Here is a 25065-nt window from a genome sequence, read left to right on the forward strand (position 1 = left end):
TCTTGGTGTAGGGTGTGAGGTGTTGATCTATTCCTAGTCTCTCCCACACTGGGAAGACCTCATTTTATTAAAGGCATGGAGAACAAAAACTAATTTCCAAGGGTATAGATATTTATTAGTATTTCCCAGCTGCCTGACTCCTTCTCCTTCTCCCCTTAGAAGGAGACAAATGGTGTGGCGTCTGAAGAACAGAGGAATGGAAATTTCCCTTCCATTTTCCTTTGATTTTTTTTTTATCAAGCTCAACTTTCTCCTAGTTCAGAAATGTTTCTCCAATTTTTTTTCCATTTAATCCTCTAAGAATTCCAATGGTCATCTGTTATAGCTCCAACCATTTTACCATTTGTATAATATTTGGTGGCATTTATAGAGCAATTTCAGTCAATCAGCATCCATTAAACTCCTACTATGTGCCAGGCACTATTATAAGCACCGGGAATACAAAGAATGGAAAAACACTCTCCCTGCTCTTAAGGAGCTCCCAGCCTAATGACCTTTCAGGTTTGCAAAAATATTTTCCTCCCTGCCTGCATTGAAAGAGACTTGAGAGATGATGTGTATAACAAACAGGGAAAACAGCAACATGATCTCTTTAAGTCATACTCCCATCTATAGGGAACCATGGATCATAGATTTAGAGCTGGAAAAGACCTAAAAATCATTGAGCTTAATCTCCTCATTTTCCAGATAAGGAAACTAAGGATTAGACAGCCTTGTCCAGAGTCACACAGCTAGTAAATGGCATAAATCAGCATTTGAACTGAGATGTTTCTAGCTCCAGGTACAATATTCTATAGAATTCATTGAACTGCCTCTGTGAGGCAAAAACTACCAAGGCAAAACATTCTGCCTTAGCCAGAAGAACTCAGTAGGCCAATAAACAATTATTAAGCACCTACCTGTATGTCATATGCTCTGCTAAGAGCCAGGGATACAAAGAAAAAAAAACATGCAAATAAATTCATACAAACAAGCTATGTACAAAATCAATAAGAAATAATGTGCATTATTTCCTAATTATAAGTAGTATAGAATATGAGAATGTCATACTGAGCACCCAGGCTATAACTAACTGCATATATGATTATTTACATATTGATCATGCTAATAAAAGGAGTGTCTGATCCAATGACAACCAAGATGCCTTGGAATGTCATAAAACTAGAGATAGGGATGTGACCACTTACAGAATTACCCTACTCCAGTCCTCAGTTTCTCCATCTGTAAAATGAGGAGCTTATATTAGACAGTCTTCTCCTAGCTCAAGAGCAAGGACACTTCTTCTACCAGTATAGAGCAAAATCAATCCAAACTTTTTCATCCTATAACATTTATTCTGTATTTTTTCTATAAATCCTTAGAGGAGATTCTCCTCAGTCATCTGGAGACCACACTCTTATCTCTGCCTCTGTTCTATCCTTGACTCTTTGTTCCATTTGTCCCCACTTCTCTGTCTCCTCCTCTCCCTTCTCTCCTCTTCTTCTTTCCCTCTCTCTTTACCTCTCTTCTTCTTGCCTTCTCCTTCCTTCCTCTCTCTCTTGTTCTCTCCTTTCCTCCCTTCTCTCCTTTTCTCCTTACTGCTCTCTTCACCTTTTCCCTTCTTGCCTTCTCTCTTCCCTTCCTATCACTCTCTTGTTTTCTCCTTTCCTCCCTTCTAGCAATCCATACACTGTAATATTTATTGAGGAAGAAGGGGAATTGGAAAAATGGGGGATAAAGAAGGTTTGTAGCAGGTAATGGAGGAGTTTAAGGAAGAGAGGGAATATTGCTTGGTGAGGCAAAGGAGAGAGATGCCCCCTGCCAAGAGGAAGTATCAGGGGTCCAATAAGAACTGTTTGTCGTTGAATGACTGAACTGATGTTCAGCTCCCTCTATGCCCCAGAAAAGATAGCCCACTTATCTGACTGTTAATTCAAATAAGATAAAGTTTTAATAACCAGTTGGATTGGAGAGATATCAGGGGTAAAGGGAAGAAGAAGGTCCCTAAATAAGGTTGGAGTTTTCCTCAGCTTTGGAGCTGAGGCCAGGCCTCACAGGCTGGTGGAGGGTTTCTCCCACGCCTGTCTACTCTATACCTGTGCTAGCTTTGTCAAATTCAGAATCTTAGCAGTAGACAGCAAGCAACAAGAAAATCTGACCTTCAGAGATGATTGGTCCTGAATCTTCAGGCTGAACCAAGTAAGGGCATCACTCCAACTTGGCTGAACAACCTCCACCCACTTCCCCCACCAGGAAGGAAGTAAGCCCAACAGGAAGGAAGTGCTAGTCACAAGACCCAACTGCCATTCCCAGTTGCCCCTTTCCTCACTAACTGTCAGTCTTGACAATTTCTTCTCTCTTGATATTTCCACTGTTGCTTATTCCAACACAGTGGCAGAAAGTTTAGAACTTATTTCTAGTTTCCTTTCCACAACACACACCCATCAACTAATCAACATTCATTAAGTGACTACTGTGAATCTTGAAATTTCTCAGACTTGTGAATGTTAAAAAAATTCCCCATTGGAAATTCTCCATTGGGACAATTCCCTATTGGGATTATTCCCCATTTGGACAGTGAGAACTCTACTTAGATCAAAAATGTGAAGACCTCTACTCCACTGTACTTAAACCTGCTTTAGGGGAGAAAACTCCTTGCTGAACAATGAAAAATACTTAAACCCATACTTAAGCCATGCCTATTTTTAGAATTAATACAAAGGGGTGCTAAGTACCTATAAAGGTCAGGCAACTTGTGAACTTACAAGGAGCAAAGAGGAAAAAACTTACTCAGAGATTCTAGCCTACTCAGGTGCTGATTACTAAAAGGATTAGTCTATTCAGGTGTGAATTCAGAATGGGCTGTCCTTTGGAAAACATCTACTGTGATTGGTAGATGGAAGAACTTAGGGGAGGTGACACAGGAGAAAACCCCCTATATAAGAAAAGGATAGCCTATTGAAAAAATAGTCTCTTGAGAGACAATCTCTAAGGAGGTTGTTGAGAGAAGGACAATCTCTAAGGAGGTCTCTCAAGGAAGGCTGACTCTGGCTGGAACTCCCTCTGGGGAGATTCTGTCCCCCTGAATCTTCGCTTGAACAGATCTTATGGTGAGTGATTAAGGACTTTCTTTTAGGATTAGGATCCTTTCTTTTAGGGCTTAGGCCTGGGTTGGCCAGGGCTGCCTGGGTCGGGCTATTCTTTTCTCATTTATTTCCTTTTTCTCTCTCTCTCTCTCTTTCTTTGATTCCTCATTGTATTATTAATTAAATTCTCTATAAAACCCAGTTGACTTGGGTATATTCATAATTGGGAATATTTCCCTGGTGACCACCTTATATTGATTTAAAAACAAGACACTATAGTGAAAACATATTTTCTACAGTCACAAATTTACTCACCCACTCTTATATCTATCACAATTTAAGTCTTCCACCATTTTAATCACTACAGTTTATAGCCTTCAATCATTTTAACTATTACAGTTTATGGCTCCCACTCTTTTAAATGCTACACTACTAAATGCCAAGCACTATGCTAAATACCAAGAATATAAATTCAATGAACAAAACAATCCCAACCTGCAAAATTTATCAGTCTATCTATCCATCCATCCATCACCATCTCTCTGTCAGTGTACTCTATCATCTATCTCCTTAACCATCAGTTCTCTATGTAGAATACAAGCTACCCATCATTTATTTCTTATTGTTAATAAATTATTATCTCACCTCCTCTGCTTCTATACCCCCTTGATAGTGCCTTTTGTGTCACTGATATCACATCAATTGGCAATGCACTGTAATATGAAATTGAGTTTAGCCTTAACTATAGTTTGGTCTATCCTAGAAATTTAACCTGAGGCATCATTTTGTTCCTCTCTCATTTGAAACCAAACTAAAAACGGTTTTCAATTAGACCTGGGAACTTGAGGCATGTGAAAGAAATATGGAAGACTTTTGAGGTTGAATTAAACAAATAATGAATGATATTCCCTATGGGAAAGACACATAGATTTCCTAGGAGGGGCTACTTGTATAAATGGGTACAAACACCAAGCTAGATCCTAGAGAAGAGATGAGAAAATATAACTCCTTCCTTTCTTCACAGAGTTGGGGTCTGTAAGTGTGAAATATTGGTTATACTATTACACTCAACTGATGTGTTAGCTAGTTTGGGTCAATTACTTCCCACACACACTTTTTGTGTTTGTTTTATTCACTAAGGGATGCTCTCTGCACAGGAGAGGGGAGTCATATTTGGGCACTGAAAGTGTTGTAAAAATAAAAAATCAATTAATATAATGGAGTCGAAAAAAAATCTGTGTCGGATGTTCAGAGGTTCAGACCATCATCCATTCTATTATTTTTGTATGCAGAACTTTCTGTTACTATTGCTCCAGGGCCTAGAGTCAAATAAAAGAATCATGCCTAAAAATTTTATATGGTATGCTACTGCTTTTAGGACAAAGCTCTAATGTTTATTTCCCCCTTTCAGACGTCAATTTTCACTCCAGCTTTTGGATATGAAACCAGAGTGAGAATAAACAGTAATATGAGAACAGAAGAAGTCATAAAGCAGCTTCTACAAAAATTCAAGGTAATCTTTCCTGCTGAACTAGGCTGGAAGTCACTTGTCCATCTCTTTGGTGGTTCCATGGGTGCAAAAGCCAGTGCAATTCCCTCCACCACTATTTCTACCACCAGCAAGCTCAGAACTTGACCTGTTGACACTCTGTTCTCTGGCTTCAGGTTTCCCACCATCCCAGTTCTGATGCACAGGAAAGGATAGTGGTTTTTTCCCTTCTGTCCTTGCCATGCCACCTGAAAAAATAATCTAACCACATCTACTTTTGTGTTTTTTTTAAGGGTTTTACTACTATTTATTATAGGGAAATGTATAAGATGATTATAACAGGCAAATCTTAGGGAATCTCAAATCTCAAAAAGATTCTGCTATTACCCAAGTCAGCCCTAATACTTAGGACACCCCAGGCTAAGGGAATCATCCTCTAGTCTCTGTCCGTCTCTCTTTCTCTATATTGTGATTCTACAAAATTCACAGCACCCTATTAATGTAATAACTTTCCCTCTCATCACCCAGAGGATATTATTAGTTCAAAGAAAATAGCATAGTGATAAAAGTCACAATAGAATATCAAATAGGGCCCACTATCTTAAAAAATCCCCATTGGTGGGAAGAGTGAGCATCTTATAGAGATGGAAAATGCAAAAGAAAGCTGTGTGGCCTTGGAGAAGCAAGTTGTACCCACCTTCCCTCCCCCAGACCCAAGATCACGTATATCTTTTAATAATTCCATGGCATTGCTCTTGATGGAACTATTTCTCCTTGGATGTAGTTACTGTCCTATTCGCTACATGGTTTCATGGCACATAGTCTCAACTATCCCTTGATCTCACCATCTCATGTGGTGGTTTGGTGATTAGGTACAAAATCTCTACTGAGCAATAATTTCTGCTCCCAGCTTCTGGGGTCTTCTTTTATCTCCATCCTGCTAGAACCTTTCCCACATGAGAGAAGACTGACTATTTTTTATCATTGCTATTTGGTCAGTAATCATTTTTTAAATGCCTACTATAAGCCAGGCACTATGTGAAGAGTATTAAAGAGGCAGCTGGTGGCACAATGGACAGCCTAGAGTCAGGAAGACATGAGTTCAAATCTAATCTCAGATGACTCTGTGACTCTGGGCAAGTAACTTGACTGTACCTGCCTCAGTTTCCTCAACTATTAAATGGAGATAACTGTAGTCTGCCAGGGTTGCTGTAAGTATAAAATGAAATATTTGTACACTTTGTGCAGTCTAGCACATAGTAGGTGTTCTATAAATACATGTTCCCTTTCCTTCTCTTTCCCTAAAAGAGAGTAATTGCTCTCAAGGAGCTTACAGTCTAAAGAGAGAATCAACATGCATGTAATTATGTACAAACAAAATTTATTCAGGAAAATCTGGAGATGATCCGTCAATTGAAGGTGTATCTGGAAAGGAGTATTCTTAGAGAAGAGGAGATATTAGCTGGTCCTTAAAGGAAACCAGGGAAGCCAAGAGGTGGAGATAAGGAGGATTAGCCCATCCTAGTAACCAAGCAGAGACATCCCAGGCTAAGAGGAAATGTTTTGGACTTTTGTTTCTAGGTGGGGCAATGTCCTGGATTACTAGGAACTATCTTGCTTGAGTTTTACACATTCCTAAGATTTTCTCCAGCTTAGTACCCAAATGAATTGGAGTCAGAGCAGAAGATAAACTAAGAAGACCCTGTTTCTTTTCCCTATCTAGTCCTTCTCCTTCCTTCCAAGGTACCTGGCCTTTGCCCTGCACCTCTATTGAAAACAAAGCCTATTTTTACCAATGGAGAAAAAGCAAAACCAAAAACAAACCTTTCTCTTGAAAATTCTGAGAACTGGTAATAGTTCTTCCTGGCTTAGGCGATGGAGCACTGGGGCTGGAGCAAGGACCTTCAGATTTCAAATCTGCTCTCAGGCACTATCCAGCTATGTAACCCTGGGCTTGACTCTGCCTCAGTTTCCTCATTTGTAAAATAGGTTATTGTGAGGAATGAGACAATATCTATAAAGTCCTTTGCAAAAAATGTTAAGGTTCATATAAATATTGTTATTATTACAGGAAGGTAATTCAGAAAATTAATTTTTGGGTTTTCTTTGGATTTTCTCTTTATTCTCCTGACAGCAGTAGATGAGTTCACTGGAGTTCACATGGAGTCCCACACTGACACATGAAAGTTAACCAAGTATTTTTCCACAACAGAAGGTCATGGCTATTTATTTTTCTTTAACAGATTGAAAACAACCCCCAGGATTTTGCTCTCTACATAATCTATGCTACTGGAGGTAAGACAAGGAGATAATTCAAATCATATGACCTTTTAGAGGGTGTTGGGTTTTTGTTTTTGTTTTTATTTTTTACAATTAAGAAAGGTAGATGACAAAATTGTTTCATTTTGTTAAAAATTTAAGGAATTGCAGCCAAGTGGCTCAGTAGATAGAGAGGCATCCTAGAGATGAGAGGTCCTGGGTTCCAATTTACCCTCAGGCACTTCTTAGCTATATGACCTTGAACATATCACACCCCCAATTTCCTAGTCCTTATTGCTCTTATGCTTTGGAACTGATACTTGATATAAACTCTAAGACAAAAGGTAAAGACTTTTTAGAAATGGAAGGACTCTGCTTTTCTGTGCCACCATTTTATAATTAGGGCAACATAGAACTCCAGTTACTCTTAGAGATTTCATAACATACAAAAGACAAGAGCATATTTTGTACATATCAACTAGTTATTGTGTTTTTTGAAGGGTAAAACACATTGTTCTCCAAATGGGGATCAGCAGCCTCCGGGAATCTCTAATGCCAGACTCCAGTCTTCGTCTTCAGAGCTTAGAAGACTTAAGTTGGGAACTGAATTGGTCCTCTTATTTTATGTCAACCCAATGCTGTATGCCCCTCCTTCTTAAACTCCCTCCAAGATAGCAGCCAAATAGATGAAACCTTGCACGTGGGGTCCAGGAAGAATTACATTCAAATCCTCTCTCAAACATTTAATTATGGTGTGATCCTGGGCAAGTCATTTCATCCTGGGTGCCTTTGTTTCCTCTTCTATAAAATGAGGGTAATAATAACCCCTGACTCTATAAAGTGAGATGTTTGTAAAGTGCCTTATGAATCTTAATGCTAACTCTCTTGGGTCCCTTGTCCCTTCATTTTCACCTCCCTTCCAGGCTCACCTTCCCAATGCCTCTTTGTTAGATATAGTTTTGATTTTATAAATACGGCTGAATTTGAAACTGGTCATTCCCTTAACAAGTGAAGGATGCCACTACTTACCATCATTCCCTTCAAAATAACACATAACTATAGCTACTTTTTTCCCCCAGGGAGGAAAAGTAAGTCCTTAGGATGGGGCAGCAAAGTAGATGTTAATGTTTTTTCTTAAATGTCATTTCCATTGACAAAATTCTATCCCTTTCTGATGTTAAACCACTTGACCATTCCAAGGAATTTGGGAGCAAGAACTTTTTTCTGGATCTTCATTAGTTGGATCTATATTATAGCCCCATCCAGGGGCAGTGACCAGGCTGCATCTCCATAGGGGCTGCTGCGCAGAATGATGGCTTTGGGCACCAGGATGGAAACATGACTATTCCCAAAGATCTTGAGTCCTGGGCAATAGTGTCTAAGGGAAGATGGTCATCAAGGTGGTTTAACTTGCCTGGCATGTGCTGCTTTCTGCTTCCCTCTCAGGGTAATGGCTGTTTCAACTAGGCTGGCTTGCCTGCCCTGTGAATGGCAGTTGGGTGGTGGGTGGCAAAGACGACTGCCTCCTCCACAGGAGTTGCTTCCCCTATTGATGGCTGTGAGGACTGGGTTGGAAGCAAGAAGAGCAAGAGTTCTGGGAGGTGTGGGAGAACAAATATTCCTAATTCTTAAATAGAGGAATATTTATTATATCACTTCGATGAGGAAACAACATCGAAAATACCCCAACTTTCTTATCTTCTAAATTTTCACAATGAAGTTGATGAATTGAAGGGAAAAAAAAGAAAAGAAAATGTATTTGTTCCTTTCTCCCTCAATTCAACCACATAATTCTACCTGTACATTTTTTAAAATGTATTGATACCTTTAATTTTTAACATATCTCTTTCCCCCACCTCTACCCAGCAAGACATACAAAGGATTTTTAAGAGAAAGAGAAGAAAAGCAGTTCAGTGAATTCTTCCCAAATCAACTGAGTCTGAAAGCTTGTCCAATATTTCCCAATCATAGTCCCTCACCTGTAAAAATAAGGGAGAAAGATATATTTTCTCAGCTCTTCTTCATTTGGATTGTTTTTGTCCTCTCTGTTTCTAGTGTTGTATCAATCAGTTGACATTTATTAAGCACCTACTATGTGCCAGGCAGTGTGCTAAGGGCGGCAAATACAAAAAAGGCAAAACACAGGTCTTGCCCTCAAAGGAGCTTACAATCTAATTGAGGAGACAACATTCAAGAAAAGATTTACAAAGCAAACTAGTTACAGGATAAATAGGAAATGATTAATAGAGAAGGAACCAGAATTTAGAGAGTTTGGGAAAGGCTTCCAATAAAACATGTGATTTTAGTTGTGATATAAAGGAAGCCATTGTGTATACAATGTTCCAAGATCTGCTACTTCTCTTTGCATACAGATCTTCTCATACTTTGCTGAATTCTTCATATTTAAATTTTTTATTGCATGGTTAACACTAACATTCTTATTACACATTTTGCTTACCTAACTTGCCTGTTTATCAATCTTTGTTTTCATTTCAGAAAAGAGACGACTGAAGAAGACAGACATTCCCCTCTTCCATAGGCTTTTACAGGGTCCCTCACAAAGGAATGCCAGGATTTTCCTTATGGACCAAGATGAAGAAGAAATCAGCAGTGATGTATGAGACTGCATCATCTGGAATCTTTCTTTGCTTTCTTTGGGACTCAATGCTTCTTATAAACTTGCTTTATTTTTGTCTCCCATTCTTAGGTGGCTGAATATATTCACTGTCACCTTTCTCTCTTGGAATCAATCCTTCAAAAATTAAATGAAGAAGAAGCACGAGAGATTAAAAAAATAATCACAAAGTGAGTAGAAAATATCATATTAAATTAATTTGGTTTTGCTACCAAACCACAGCACATTTAAGTATTTTTTCTTTTTTCCACTTTCCAGATTCAATACAGAGAAGGCTTTCATATTAAAACATCTTAGAAATAAAATAATAGTAAAAACAGAGACAACAGTGTAGTGAAGCAAACACCCACGGATCAAGCATTTCAGCCAAGTGAAAAATATTTTTGTACTTAATGTGTGCATGTATGTTGTAGATATGTGCATTTATGTAAATACATAGAAACTTCAAACTTATAGAAAATTGTTTGACCAGGAAATTTTGTATCTATGTGTTATGTTATGTTGCAGTTGGAACACTAAATATTCTGAAAATTATATAGCCAGAAAAGTTCTCATTTTTTCAAAGTTAGAGAGGCATTATGAACCATATGAATTTAAAACCTCTCCTTTCACCTGAAATTTGTCAACTAGCTAGCTACCAGAAATGGCAAATGAAATGGGGAATACAGACTCTAAACACTTTTTTAAAAATAGACATTTTCTTGGTGTCACCTAGAAATTCATTTTCACTCTGAGTAGGGTTTATAGATTTTTGATGACTTGGGTTTTAACCAAAAAAAAAATGAAGATGACCTTGCAAGTTGGCAAGAACATCTATTATCTTATGTAATCCTGCTAAAACTCTATAGGACCAAAGGCCATAGACACTTAGTAACCTGCAATGTCTACGGGCATTCTCTTTTCAGAGTTATTGCATTTCTGGTTCCGTTGACCAGAAAGGGCATCTGTATAATGATAACACAACAATCTGGCAAAGGGCCTAATCCAAAATTCACAAAGCTGTCTCTGACCTTCTATTATTGTACTCTAGAGTTGACTTTCAAAACACACAAAAAATGCTGAAAACGTAACATGGGTTTAGGATTGTTGTTGTTGTTGTTGTTACTCATACTTATTTTTGTCATCAGCAATCATTTTTTAAAAGCAATGTCTTAGGTCAATAGGTCTTATTCTTAACCTACCTCCATTTTCATTCCTCATGGATGTTGTCTAAAAATATTGCTAAAACATTTTATGGGTGATTCAGACAAGCGCTCCCAGATAGAAAATTACTTTTAAACGTTAAAATACACATCCTAGTCATTTCAAAGACATATATAATTTGTAATTATCTGTAAAATTTAGACTAGATAAGAGTGTGTTCATACATATTAAGTTCTATTAAAGACCTCTTTTTATAGTACAATACATGAGCCTGAGCTTATTCATTCCTCTATTTATTTTTTGTTAACAATTAAGGAAAAAAATGCCCACTTGCTAGGAACCAACAAGTGTGAGGCTGAGAATACAGACCAGCATTGACTAAGTATTGACATGCCTGCCAAGCTCGCAGGGGGAGGAGCTGCTCCAACCTCCTATTTTTAACACCTAGAGGACATTTTGTCCAGCTGCCCAAAGCCAGCACTTCCTCCCTCCACTATGTGGGGTAAAGGGGAGAGTTGCTCACAGGCAGCTTGAGTTGCAGTTTGGGCACACGAACCTGAAAACCTTTGCCAATGCTGATAATGACTATAACTCATATTGTTGCTATGCCACTCACGATAGCTTTCCTTAGTTTGAGAAGACTAAATTACTTCTACTTTGGGAGAAGGGCTTAATAAAAGTGGATTTCATTGTTTTTATTAAACATTTACCACTTGCCAGACACTGTGCTAAATTCTGTGAATGCAATGAAGAAGAAAAAATGTGCAATCCCTGTCCTCAAAAAGATCACATTCTAATGGAAGAGAGGACCTGTAAATAAGTATTTTTATTGAAGATATATGCAGTGGAAATGGAAGGTAATGTCAAAAGGAAGACAAAAGGATAAGTCTCTTTCAAGACTGGGATTTTAGCTGAATCTCAAAATAATACTAGAAACAAGGAGGTAGAGGTGAGAAGGAAGAACATTGCAGCATGGGAACATGGAAGTGAGGAGAAAGAACATTGCAGCATGGGAACATGGAAGTGGGAAGAAGAGAATTCCAGCAAGAAAATATGGAGGTGAGGAGGAAGAGTCTTCCAGCATGGGACCATGGAGGTGAAGAGGAAGAGTCTTCCAGCATGGGACCATGGAGGTGAAGAGGAAGAGTCTTCCAGCATGGAACCATGGAGGTGAAGAGGAAGAGTCTTTCAGCATGAAGTTGATATGTGGCATTCCATTTATGAAGAACAGCAAAGAGGCCTAGGTGGTGGGATAGTAGAGTATGGAAAGGGAAAAGAAAGGAAGTGAATTGCCAATTAAAAGGAACAATTGCCATTGTCCATCCTCTTCCTTTCTGTTCAGCATGTTAGAATTTTCCTATGTGGTGGGAAGGGACTTTCCTTCATTCTCTCCTCTTAAGAAGCTATGGAGGGGGCAGCTGGGTGACTCAGTTGATTGAGAGCCAGGCCTAGAGACGGGAGGTCCTAGGTTCAAATCTGGCCTCAGACACTTCCCAGCTGTGTGACCCTGGGCAAGTCACTTGACCCCCATTGCCTAGCCCTTACCACTCTTCTGCCTTAGAAGCAATACCCAGTATTGATTCTAAGATGGAAGGTAAGGATTTTTATTTTAAAAAAGAAAAAATATCCTATGGAATCTGCTCACACATGATGGAAAGAGCATGTGCCCATCTAGGAGAACCTGAAACTAGACCTCAGGTCTCTGGCTGCCTCTTCTGTTTTGTGCTACTTTCTCTAAAGACAGGAGACTAACAGGGATCATGAAAAACGGATTTCTCAGGAGTGTGGGAGTTCCTGATTTCCTCTGTTGGAGCTGACTGACAGCAGGAGAGTTTTCTATAATTCTGACCTCTGGCAGGAAGATGAGCTCAAATATCCACTGACCTCATGGAAGATATGGACCTTGGGGAAGTTGGTTAGACAGTTTAAAGCAGAAATAAATTAACTGTCCTTCTGCCCCAGAAAATGTTTCATATTTTGATGATGTATCAACCCTACAATAGGAATTATGACTTTTTTATGAGCTGTTTGTCAATGTGTGACAATGAGTTTCTTGTATTTTCAGTATTTCTTTTAGAGTGAAAGAAATAAATGGCTATCTTATATACCTGACTTCTTTTGTACATTGAGTTCCTTTCTAGAAACAACACTGATAATCCTTTTTTGGGAAACCCTACATATGAACCCATCTACACTTTCTTGAAGTCATTATCCCTGGAATTCTACTCTACTGCATGTGTTGGAGGTAGAGGTGGGGTATATATTTAGACAGAGAATACAAGAAAAAGCCTATTCCTCTCTTTGGGGCAAAAATCCTGCCAGGGCTTTCTTTACCTGGCAGGTAAAGTCAGTGAGTGCTCAAAGCTGGGTCTTCATAGTGAGAGAGCACCCCTTGCTAGTCTACACTCAGTATCTTATTTCTGAAGAGGTTGGGCTTTTAGCAACTTCATACCTTCACAAGAAACCCCTCAAACCAAAAAAAGGAGGAAGTCTCTGAGGCCCAGGCCAGCTGATGCCATAGCCTCATTTCCTTCTCTTCCCATCTGCTCAGCATTTTGGAACATTCCCATGAGGTGGGAAGGGGCTTCCCTCTATTCTCTCCTCTTAAAAAACTATAGAATCTACCTTTTGAGGGGGCTACTAGGTGGCTCGGTGGATTGAGAGCCAGGCCTAGAGATGGGAGGTCCTCGGTTCAAATCTGACCTCAGACACTTCCCAGCTGGGTGACCCTGGGCAAGTCACTTAACCCCCATTGCCTAGCCCTTCCTACTCTTCTGCGTTCAGTGTTGATTCCAAGATGGAAGGTAAGAGTTAAAAAAAAAAACAACTATGGAATCTACCTTTTGAGAGTCTTATTGACTTTAATGACTGAAAAAAAAAAGTCAGCAGTTGCCAAACTATATACTCACATTCTTATCTTGAATAAAGTCCTCTATATACATATAGAGGGTAACTTTGATAAAAGAATAAAAATGGAAAAGATGAGTTTTTACAGACAGATGATTTCTTACAGGAGAGACTACATCTTCATTATCTTACTGTTGAATAAATTATAAATAAAATCCTACAGCTTCTATTTTTTGTTGATTTTATAAAATCATCTGACTAGGTAGAACAAATAGACAGGTAGGTGGATAGAGTTCCTGGCCTAAAGTCTAGAAGATCCAAGTTCAAGTCCAGTCTCAGATGCTTATTAGCTGTGTCACTGCACAAGTCACCAAACCCCAACTGCCTCAGTTTCCTCATCTATAATATGAGCTGGCAAGGAAATGCCAAAACACTCCAGTATCTCCAGCAAGAAACCCCAAATGGGGCCAAGGAAGAATTGGACATGACTGAAATGACTTAACAGCAACAAAGGTAGAACAAAAAGCAGTTTTAAGTGCAATTCAAGATATTGCATACATGTTAAAACCCTAGATTTTAGGATGGATGTAACAGCAAATGTCTGTTCAAGTATTCCCTGAATATCATCAGGGAAACCATGAGAGAGAGAGAGAGAGAGAGAGAGAAAGAGAGAGAGAGAGAAAACTACGCTCACTAAAATTGCTCCTCAACGTCATGGTGGCTAGATGGCACAGTGAATAAAATGATAGACTCAAAGTTGGAAAGACTTCAGTTAAAACCTGCTTTACCCTTACCAGCTGTGTGACACCAGCAAGTCATTTAACCCCTCAGCCTCAGTTTCCTTTTCCACTTCAGAGTTTAGCTATATAAATGCTACCTAGCTGTACAAAGTTTAAGGGAAAGAGGAATTCCCCACTGATCTCTCCTAAAGTAGTCCCCTTTTGTAGAAGACATTGCTATGATTATTGGATCAAGCTCTTGAACTCCATAGGACCCCTTCCTTAAATTCAAGGTCCTTGGAATGGTAAATCAGTGGAATGGGAACAGAGAGGACCTGGTTTCAAATGACACCTCTCATGCTTACTCCCTGTGTGACCTTTAGTATTCTCCCAGGAGTATGATTTGGCTGAAAATCATACAATGACAGATCTCAGAAGAATTAAATTTAGAGGTGACCTGATGATTAAAAAAGAGCATGAAGGCATGATCACAAATATGTAGAACTATAAAAAAGAGGTGAGCAGATCACGCAAAGAAAACAAAGAACAGTAAATAGCCTACATATCTACAATGGTATTGATGAAAGATATTAGAAAACAAAAGAAGGTCTCTAGTACATTAAAGGCTCATTTCTGAAGGATTTATGGAAAGACAGACAAGAATAATAAAGTTTAGTGAGAGAATTGCGACCTGTACCCAAAAAAAGTAATGACTCCATGAAGGTAACAGAGAATCCTTACAAAACTTGTTTAACTGGTTTCCCAGCCCCAGCAGTAAATTTGAAGTAGGACAGAGAGTAAAAGACTGGTAAAGTGACACCAAGAGACTATTAGGAAACAGAAAAACAGATAGAAAAAGAGAGAGAAGACAGAGGAAGGAAAGAAGAAAGGAGAAAAATGCTTCCATCTATATTGAGTCCATCAGCTCTCTTTCAAAGGAATTGAGATCATTATGTTGCTCAGCACTAGTTACAAATTAACGGGCACATAAATAAATGATCCACTCAAAGAAAGCCACGTGTTTGTTTTAAAGCAAGCAGGAAGCCTAAAGATCATTGAGACTGCCCCTCTCATTTTACAGATAAGGAAACTGGGGCACAGTGAGATGAACTTTAATTCCATTCAACAAATATTTATTAAGCACTTTATCCACACATAATAGAAATCACACAGGGCTGAACCAAGATTAGAACCCAAGTCTTCTATCTCTTATTTCAATACTCTATCACACTATCTTTTAAAAGGTTTTTTTTTTTTTAAGCCTAGAATGATCTCCTACACATTTCTTTGGCCCTTTCCTGTTCTGTGATGTTAGATTCTCATGATATGACCTGTATAACAATGACAAAAATGATTATTCACATTTCTAAAGCACTTTGCAATTTAGAAAACATTTTCTCATGTAATTACAAATGAGAAAATGGATTTAGAAAAATGAAATTATTTGTCCACATTGTAAAACTGGTACTTAAAGCTGGTTCTTCTAACTACCCACAATGAAGCCATTATGATTTCAACTAAAAATCATGAGAAATAAGCACAAGATTTTTGTTTAAGTGGAATCCATAGTATATCTCTTAATTGTGGGTAAGCCAAAATGGCTTCCATTTTTCACTAATCCTTTGAGAACTGTCACACACAAAAGTCTAGTTCATTCACATTTTGCCAGACATCAATGTGGAAATGCCCTTGGTCATCTCACAAATGCCAAGCATTTATATGCTAACAATGTTAGAATTTTTATGTAAATACTAGAAAATTGATGGCAAATAGTTTGCCATCATCTATTGCTGATTTAAGGAAATATAGGTGGTAACTAACCCATGATTGTGGCATTGCAGTTCCAAATCTCTTTTCCAATAGTTTTTGATACACATTATCCACTCTTCAGATGTCTAGGATATTTTCTTGAATATTCACAAAATGGGAAGCAGAGCCAAGATGGCAGCTTAGTAGCAGCAAAAGTTGAATATTCATAAAGATATGACTTATATGATATGTCAAATGAACTGGTAAACCAGTATTTTTCCAACAGAAGTAAATGCCAACCAACATTAATTTAGAACAGAAGTTAATAGTTTATTTTACCTATATTATTTTTAACCCTGATAACAATTCAGTGAGGTGGGGGGGGGGGGGTATCATTGTCCCCATTGTTAAAAAATAAATAAAAACAGAAAAATATGTAGTAAAGTTGAATGGTATGCCCATGATCACATTCCTAGAGGTCAAAAGGCAGAGCCAGAAGTAGAATCAGGACTAGGATCTGAGCTTATTCTCAATTGTCTTGTATGTGTCTTTAGTTGAAGTCAGAGAAGAAGGAAATAAGAAAACACTGTTTATTTAACTTTACAAGGAGGCCTTCCATTAAGGATTAGAGGTTAGGGTTTCCTGAGGCAACACTAACATGTTTTTGTTTCCTTTCTGTATATGAATAATTTGAATTATTGAATTATATAAAATTGGAACAATTTTATAAATTCTCCCTATAAGAGACCTCCCTGTAGTCTTTTGACAGAAACAAAGGGAGGAGAGGAATAGAGGCTGATACCTAAAGGGAAATGCCTGACTGAGCCAGCCCCTGTGGGTGGGGAGTCATGCACCTTTCCAAGGAAGGAAGGAGAATGAGAAACCAACTGTCAGCTAGCCAGCTTTGCTCTCCACAGTAACACTTGCTGATCACAAATATCTATAATTTCATCTCTATAGGTTGAATGGCACATGAGAAACTATATGGAGACTTGGATTCTGGTCCAACTGTGTCACTAATCTCAGGCAAATCTTTTCACCTCTCTGAGTACCTTTTTCTCTTCTGTAAAGTAAATTAAATGATATTGATGGTTCTTTGCAGCTCTCTAATAATCTTGGAGTATATGAAATCCAAAATCTGAGATTCCATCCTTCTGAATCAATCTAAATCTAAATCAATCCATGTTTAGCCATGAGTGAAAATGGAGAAATAAGGTCAAGAGGATTTATGCAGGTAAACATGATTGAGGTTCCTGCCTACGTTTAAAAAAAAAAAACCTGACCATTGGGAATGTCTTAGTTATTTGACTAGAAAATTTCTCTAGAAAAAAAAGTGATACCCTTAAAAATATTTTGAACTCATATTAAAATATTAATAATAGCTAGCATTTATATAGTGCCTTTATAAATCCCATTCCATTTGCTCTTCACCTCATTTTACAATTGAGGAAACTGAGGCAAATGGAGCTTAAATGACATGCCAAAGGTCACACTGATAGTAAGCAACTGAGGCTAGATTTGAATAAAGAAATCCTAGCAATCTATCTCCTGTACCATTTCGTTGTAAACATGTCATACACAATCACATTATACTCAGACAGAAGATAAGGATCCTAGAAAACTTTGCATTGAATTAACAATTAACTATATAATCTAATTGATTTCAACTGAATTGATCTGAATTCTGATATGAACTTATTTTAATTGGTGTACAAATTAAATCATGGTCAATTCCACTCTTCTGATTGTTTCAGTGGATAATTGAAGGAGATAATGTTACTGACAGTGAAAAGAAGCATAAGAATTTGAGGATCAAGTTCTTGGCTTCACCCATTTTGTACCTAAAAGCTGCTTTATTGCACTGACCTAAATGGATTTCCTAGATAACATTCCCCATCAAATGAAATGGGATTGGCCAGCTTGGTGTTCTACCATGACCCTAGGGGATAGTGGCATTAATTCAAGCATCCTTTCAAGGGGTAGAAGAATGACCCTCCCTTTATGCAATTCAATTCAACAGACAGAAAGTTCATAAGAGGATACAAAAAGAACTTGGTGGTGCAGTGGACTGAGTGCTGAGGCTGGAGTCAGGAAAAATCATCTATGAGTTCAACTCTGACCTTAGACACTTACTAGCTGTGTGATCCTCAGCAAATCACTTAACCCTCTTTGACTCAATTTCCTCATCTATACAATGAGCTGAAGAAGGAAATGGAAAACCACTCCAGTACCTTTGCTAAGAAAACCCCAAATGGGATGAAGACACATTTAGACACAACTGAAACTTTAGAAGTAGCTCACTGGCATAGTGGATAAGTTCAAATTTGGCTTCAGTTACCTATTAACTGTGCGACTCTGGGTAGTCTACTGACTACCTCAGTTTCCTCAACTATAAAATGGGAATACCTTCCAGGGTTTTTCTGTGGATTGAAACAGAATTTGTAAAGCACTTAGCATAGTGCCTGGCTCATAATAGGTGTTTAATAGATGGAAGGAAACTTTCCTTACCTTGTTAAATTATGCACACATGTATATACAGATAAGTATGTGTGTATATTTATAATAAAAACTAAACTGTACATAACAGGAGCTCACATCTCAAACACATTTTTCTTGCTTTTCTTGGCATATAAGAATGTTTGTGTTGTCAAAATTTTAAAAGAAACAAGTATGAAAGGCAGGTTGGCATAGTGGATAAGAGCTGGCTTTGAAATCAGAGAGATCTGAATAGAGAGTCTAACTCTGAGATAGGATTCAAGAATGCCCATTGTCTAAACTGATGTTAAGTGGACAGTCGGATGGACAGCCTATTGAATTGTTCTACTAATAACACTTTATATCTCTTGCACAGATACTCCAGATCGGTCATGACTCCAGAATTTAATAGACTTGAAAGGTAACTTCTCTTGACTTCAACCTTTTTATTTTATAGATGAGGAAATTGAGACCCAGGAAAGTTAAATGACTTTACCTCCTTGTCTTGTACTTGTACTTGTCTTGTTTGCCTGGAGGCAGAGGGCTGGACTAGAAGACCACTTAAGGTCCCTACCCAGCCCTGAGATCCTATCACTCTAGACAAACAGAACTTTCAAAGTCCTCTTACACAGCAGTAAGCTAGTTTGCTTTTTGTTGCTAAGACAAGATGTTCAGACACTGTGAAAAGAGATTTCTGTTCTTTGTGAAAACCTCTATTTGTGATGGCCAATATGCAAAATAAATTTATTTTGAACTCAGGAAAAAAAAATGGAGAACCTCCAAAGAATTAAAATTGTGGGTCAGTGAGGCACAGAGACACACTTAACCAACTCTTCCTGTACCTTCTTCTCAGGTTGTCTGAGCCAGGGAGTATTTCTAAAGAAGAGCGTAAAAATTTAAATACTAGATAGAATTTTTCAAATGGTTGTGCTTTGAGAAAATGGGGAAATGAAGGATGTGATAGCTGAACTTTTAATTAACAAAATCTGTCTGGTCTTAATTCCAGTCTATTCCTTTTCTTGTTCTATGGTCTCTCATTCTGTGGTCTTCACACTAATTTACTCACATTTGCTTTTTGCCCCTCTGTTTCCCCTATCTGTTGCTCTTAAACTGAGGCAAAAGTATTTTCCTTAAGATCACTGGAAACATAAGAAAAAACACAAGAACAGACAGACATACAAAGACAAAGACAGATGGGGGGGGCGGGGAGAAGAGAGGCAGAGACAGACAGAGAAAGGAGAGAGATAGTGAATAGTCTGGTCTAAGAATACTCTTCCAATTCAGGAATATACATATATAAGTTCTTCCAAAGTCTCTTAGACCAGGGAGATCTTCTTGGACCTAAGTCCTGACAACAAGAGGCTGCAATAAGATTAGAAAAATGATACTAATAATTGTAAAAGAAATCTCAGGTAAATTTTTAATGTAATGTAATGTAAGGTAAGTTTATAACTCTCTAAAGCAGAATTCTCAAACTTGAATTATAGATTTGCTTAGATTTCTCCTCAAAGAATGGGTCATTTGGAGCCAGAATGTCACTAAGGGATGAGATCTGGTCCCTGTAGCTAAATTCCACCCATTTTACCTAAAGAGAAGAATAGGGAGATTAACTAAAAGAGAATGCCTGATCTCTGAGCTGGATTGGGGAGTTGTTCTCTCTGAGGATTTTGATCTCTCTTTGATCAGAAAAGGGAAAAAAGAGAGAGTATGATTCCCTGTGCTCCACCCAGCCACCTGGTGTTATTAGCATAATTCCAAATTGCTTCCCAGGATGATTGGATCAATTCCTAGATCCTGTGATAGAGGCTGGCACTAAAGAAAAAGTGCCAGACTGCAGAGTATGTGAAATTGATCACCTCGATGGGGGAGGGGCCCCAGGAGTGAATATCCAACCCCTTACATCTGCTGTCTCCCCTGAACCCTGCTTTGTGGAGTAGGGAGTTCTCCTCTTTTTCCCTCTCTCATACCAAAAGTCCAATCCTCCCTTTAGGGGTACATCCCTTCCTTCTTTCTTTTTTTATTTTTCTTTTAAAACAACCCACCAACAACACCTCAAAAGTTGATTTTCCATCCATTGTCAGCTTTGCCACTTTGTTGGAAGAGATGGGGTGAAACTTTAGGATCTTTTTTCCCCTGCATTTAACTTCATCTAATCCCCTAGAATTATTTTTTTAAATAATAAGCATAGAATTAAGTGGACCCTGAAAGTATACATTCAGCATTATTCAAATGATTATTTCCTGTGTCTTCATTTTAGCTAATGTCCATAGAAAAATAAAAGGAGTAGGTTTGTGTCACAGTTTTTATATTTGACATAATCATTTGTTAATTTAGCTGTTCTTGTTAGTACCCATTGTCAAATAAGGGTTAAGAAAAAAATTAAATAGTTGGAAAAAAGTAGTAAGTAGGCACACTGTTTTATACTTCAGCAAAAAACAAAAACAAACAAACAAACAAAAAAAACATGGTAGGCATGGTATCTTATATTTCTTTCCCATGTTACCTGGTGGAGTGCTAAGAACACAGGGAGTAACTCAATCACTTCTTACTTCAGCTGAATCAAAAAAAGGTTCTATTCTATCTCCTTATTTTAACTCTATGTGTATCTTTCTGATTCAAGTGTGTTTATTTTAAATAACATTATTGGATTCTGTTTCTAATCCATACTAACTATCCTCTACCATTTTGTGGGTGAGTCATTCCTTTTCACATAAAGTTTTGATTATTAACTATATCCCTCCATCCAATTCCCTTATACATATCCTTCAAATTTTTTACCCCGACCCATTTCTAAAAGTCTCTTTTGCTCTTGACCACTGCCTTCTTTATTCTATCCTTTGTCTTATTCCCTTTCCCTCTTTTTCTTTTCTTCTTCTTTTTTTTTGGTTAAGACCATTTTCACTTTTACCTCGGGTAAAATGAATTTCTGTACCCAATTGTGTGTGTGTGTGTGTGTGTGTGTGTGTGTGTGTGTGTGTTTATTCTTTCTTCTGGAACCAATTCATATGAATGATATTTGTATTGCCTATTCTTCCACTACACCTCTGCCCCCACCATTGTGTAAACTACATTTATGTGAGATTTTTTTCTTGGCTTTCTCATTCAAAATTTGATCTAGTGCATCTTCTCTGTTGTTATGGAAAAGGGATGTTAGGGAGTTAAGGCAAAATGCTTCTCATTCAGCTTGACTCTGCCTCAATCACTTCTTATTGAATTAAAAGAACTGTCTTCACTAGTTCAATTTGCAAACATGTTGACATAAGCTTATTTGTTGACAGATACTACCCAATTAATGTAGGGGAAACATGGTAATGAAGCCCAAATTCTGATGTTCATTGTTGTAAGTAAAAAAAATTAACTCAGTACAACAATAAATATCTAATCTGTGATTTCCACAATTTTAAACGTGATTTTTAAAATATGAACTGAATAAAATTTCTCACTTAAGTTTGAATTGCCACATTGCATGCCAAAAGAGGAAAATAGATAAATTCCCAGGGGGCTACTACTACCTTTGTAATAGTATGTAGGCTGTCAAGACTTAGAAAGGCTCTGGGATCAGAGATTTTGGAAGAATTTTGAGATATAGGAGATATCTCATTTGTTCAATTCACATTCTAAAATCCAGAGAAACATGAAAGATTTGTATGAATTGATACAGAGCAAAGTAAGCAAAATGAATAAATGACTGAAAAAGTATTTAAGTGCTTACTATATGCCAATGGGCTAAGTATTGGGAATAGGAACACAAAAGTAATATGGCCCCTTCCCTGAACAAGCTTCAATTTTAGCAGAGGACAATGCAGTTAAGGGAGTGGTAACCACAGATGGGATGTATTGATATACAATGTCACGAGGACTATGAGGGGAGCCATAGGTCAGTTGATTTACAAGCCTTCCTAAGAACAGAAATGTTGATTTGATTACTCTTCTCAGGGTAAGAGGTGGAAAGAATGTGAGAGATTAAGGGAGTGACAAGGCAAAAAGATGGTTGGAAGGCAGCAAGGTGAGTCTGGGTCCAAACTCTCACCAATCAGAAGTGTATATATATCCTCATATTAGTAAGCACAAGACCTGATTTGGAGGCAGAGAATAAAGAAAGAAGCATGATTGAAAGATGGCCAGTGTGCTCTCTCTCCAGAATCAAAGGAACAGCAGCTCAGTGTCCATAAGAAATTATTTCTTTCTTGTTGCTTGCATTCCCGGCACCTACCATAGTGCCAGGCACATAGTAGGTACTTAATTTTGACAATAAAAGGCACTTGAACTCAGATTAATCATAAAGGCCATAGTATATGTTATTTTTTGTCAAGAGCTCCAGGGGATCACAGGTATGGAATGAAAGATATGAACATATATGATAGTTTTACCAGAGGTTTTTGCTTAGTTGTCTTTATTGTGAGGGAGAGTTCCATGCTGGCGTGAGGTAGGCAGTAAACTTATATCAGGAAATAATTAAGGAATAAATAATAAAAGTCATCAATAAAACTTAAATGAATACACAAATTTATTTACCAAGGAGTCCTATGTGTAATCGAAAGCCATCGATATTACAATTTTGATAGTGATAGCACTATAGGAAGACAATAATTTTCTACATCATTGAGTAATGAATATTTCCTGTTCCATGGCAGATCTGGTTATTGGATTGGAAAAAGGAAAGATTGCCTGAATCTTGTGAACTTCTGTGAAGAGTTGAGAATTTAGTGAAGCTTAAAAAACTAGGAAAACAACTTGATCTAAGTCACTTCATTCCTTTCCAAGTAACTGCACTGAACAATTAAATTTTCTGCTGTATATTTAATGTTTTCCATGTCCTCTTGACCCTAAAAATTTGAGGGAAACTCAGTAAACCCTAACTAAAGAAATGATGCTGTCATGTTCTGTCCTTTAATGAACAGGATGTTTTCAAACAACCCTGCCAGACAAATTGCCCTTTCAGCATTTCACAACACAGACCTTGGTAGATAATCCCAGCTCCTGATCAACAAGAACTTCTGGTAAATGTTGGCTCCTAATATTTCTTTTAAAGCCTGTTCAAAAGTTCATGACAATGTTAGGGGATGGGGAGGGTGCTGGCATGGAGTTGACTCCAGATCAAGAAGGGCAACCAGAAGCAAATCCAAGCTGGTACAAGAGAGGCAGGGACCATGATGGCAACAAACTCAAGCAGTTTTTAGAAGAAAAGGCACTAAATGCCAGTTAATCAATAAGCACTGGGAATTTATTAAGGACCTACAAGATACTGTGCTTGCAAAGAAAGGTAAAAGACAGCTTCTGTTCTCAAAGATTTTAGAGTCTAATAATGGAAAAAACATGCGCTTACCTCCTACCCCCTTTCTACCTCTTGCTTGGAGAATAATAATCAAATCAAATTATCATTCCTAGAAAAAAATGTCAATTAAAAACCCAAGGAGAATAGATGATCCAAGAGAAAGGATGATCAGCAATACCAAAGACTGCAGAAAGGCCAAGAGAGATGAATACTGAGAAAAGTTCATTAGATTTGGCAATTCAAAGATATCACATTGATATCTTTGGAGAGAGCAATTTCAGTTGAATGATGTACCTGGCCTTTGGGCAGCAAGTTGGTGCAGTGAATAGAGTGGGCCTAAAGTCAGGAAGACTTATCTTTCTGAGTTCAAATCTAGCACTTACTAGTTCTGTGACCCTGACCAAGTTACTTAACCCCATTTGTCTAAGTTCCTCATCTATAAAATGATCTGGAGAAGGAAATGGCAAGCCACTCCAGTATTTTTGACAAGAAATCCCCAAATGAGATTTTAAAAGTTGGAGAGCACTAAAAGAATGAAATGTGCCAGGCACTGTACTTGGTGTTACAAATATAATCTAAAAGAAGATATTTTCTGCCTTCAAGGAACTTACAGTCTGATGGAGGAGAATAATAAATACATAAAAAGGAAGCTGAAAGATTCTGAGTTCCTTCCTTAAATGGAGGTCCTAGTAATGCTCTCCAGTCATAGGGACTGATAAAGTATGAGCTAGTTTTAAGGCTGATGTGATGACAAAAGGAATCCTGGGGACCATGAAGTTCAGAGGAGGGCTGCAATTAGGAAATGAAAAAGAGAGAAGCAATGACATCAGAAAGTGTGAGAGGAGTGAATAAGAGAGGCTGCCCCATATGCAATCACCCCTGCTGCCACCACTCATGACAGAAATTAAAATGGTAGGAAGATGCTAAGAGACATCTAGTACCAAGTACAAAGCTGGTGAAATTCAAGCTTTTCCTATCCCAAGCAAGTGATGCTGAGTAATGTCCTTAGTCTTCATTCCTGAAGAGTCTAGCATTTTCTGACCTTTTTTGCCATTGATTTTTAAAAGAAACTGGATTTCCAAAACTAATGTGGTTTGTTTATTGTCTTGCTGGCTTATCTGTTTGTCCTTTGAAGTTAAACATAACTAAAAGGGAAAGGCATTGATCTTACCAGATTGATAAATATGATTAAAACCCATAAATGTATCCTGGAAAAATATGGAGTATCATAACTAGACTAAAAAAGATATTGTTGATCCATATTTTATACTTCTCCAAGGCACAGAAGAAGGTTGATGAGATCTATACCAAAAGTAACATTGCCATCATTTGGGGAGGAGGGAAAAAAGAGTTTGGCTGGAAGGTGCTTGTCTTCCTTTTGACCTTCTCAGGGAAGGTTTGTGAGAGAC

At 37.9% G+C, this 25065-nt stretch overlaps 2 protein-coding genes across 3 annotated transcripts in view; one reads left to right on the forward strand and one right to left on the reverse strand.

Moving 5' to 3' along the window:
- The window catches only part of RASSF6 (Ras association domain family member 6), a 64843-nt gene extending 46022 nt beyond the window's left edge, over positions 1-18821 (forward strand). The window contains exons 7-11 of one of the 2 annotated variants that reach the window (XM_056803342.1): positions 4477-4578; positions 6798-6849; positions 9310-9428; positions 9521-9618; positions 18758-18821. In XM_056803342.1, coding sequence (XP_056659320.1) covers positions 4477-4578; positions 6798-6849; positions 9310-9428; positions 9521-9618; positions 18758-18806 — 420 coding nt within the window. In that variant the 3' untranslated portion in view covers positions 18807-18821. Of the gene's footprint in view, positions 1-4476; positions 4579-6797; positions 6850-9309; positions 9429-9520; positions 9619-9706; positions 12704-18757 lie in introns of those variants that run through there. The other variant, XM_007495666.3, reaches the window with a different exon arrangement.
- The window catches only part of AFM (afamin), a 57774-nt gene continuing 42132 nt past the window's right edge, over positions 9424-25065 (reverse strand). The window contains exon 15 of the mRNA XM_056803341.1: positions 9424-9565. The gene's annotated coding sequence lies outside the window, so the exon portion shown is untranslated. The remainder of the gene's footprint in view (positions 9566-25065) is intronic.

This window comes from Monodelphis domestica, chromosome 6 (assembly GCF_027887165.1).
Source record: "Monodelphis domestica isolate mMonDom1 chromosome 6, mMonDom1.pri, whole genome shotgun sequence".
NCBI classification, from domain to species: Eukaryota; Metazoa; Chordata; class Mammalia; order Didelphimorphia; family Didelphidae; genus Monodelphis; species Monodelphis domestica.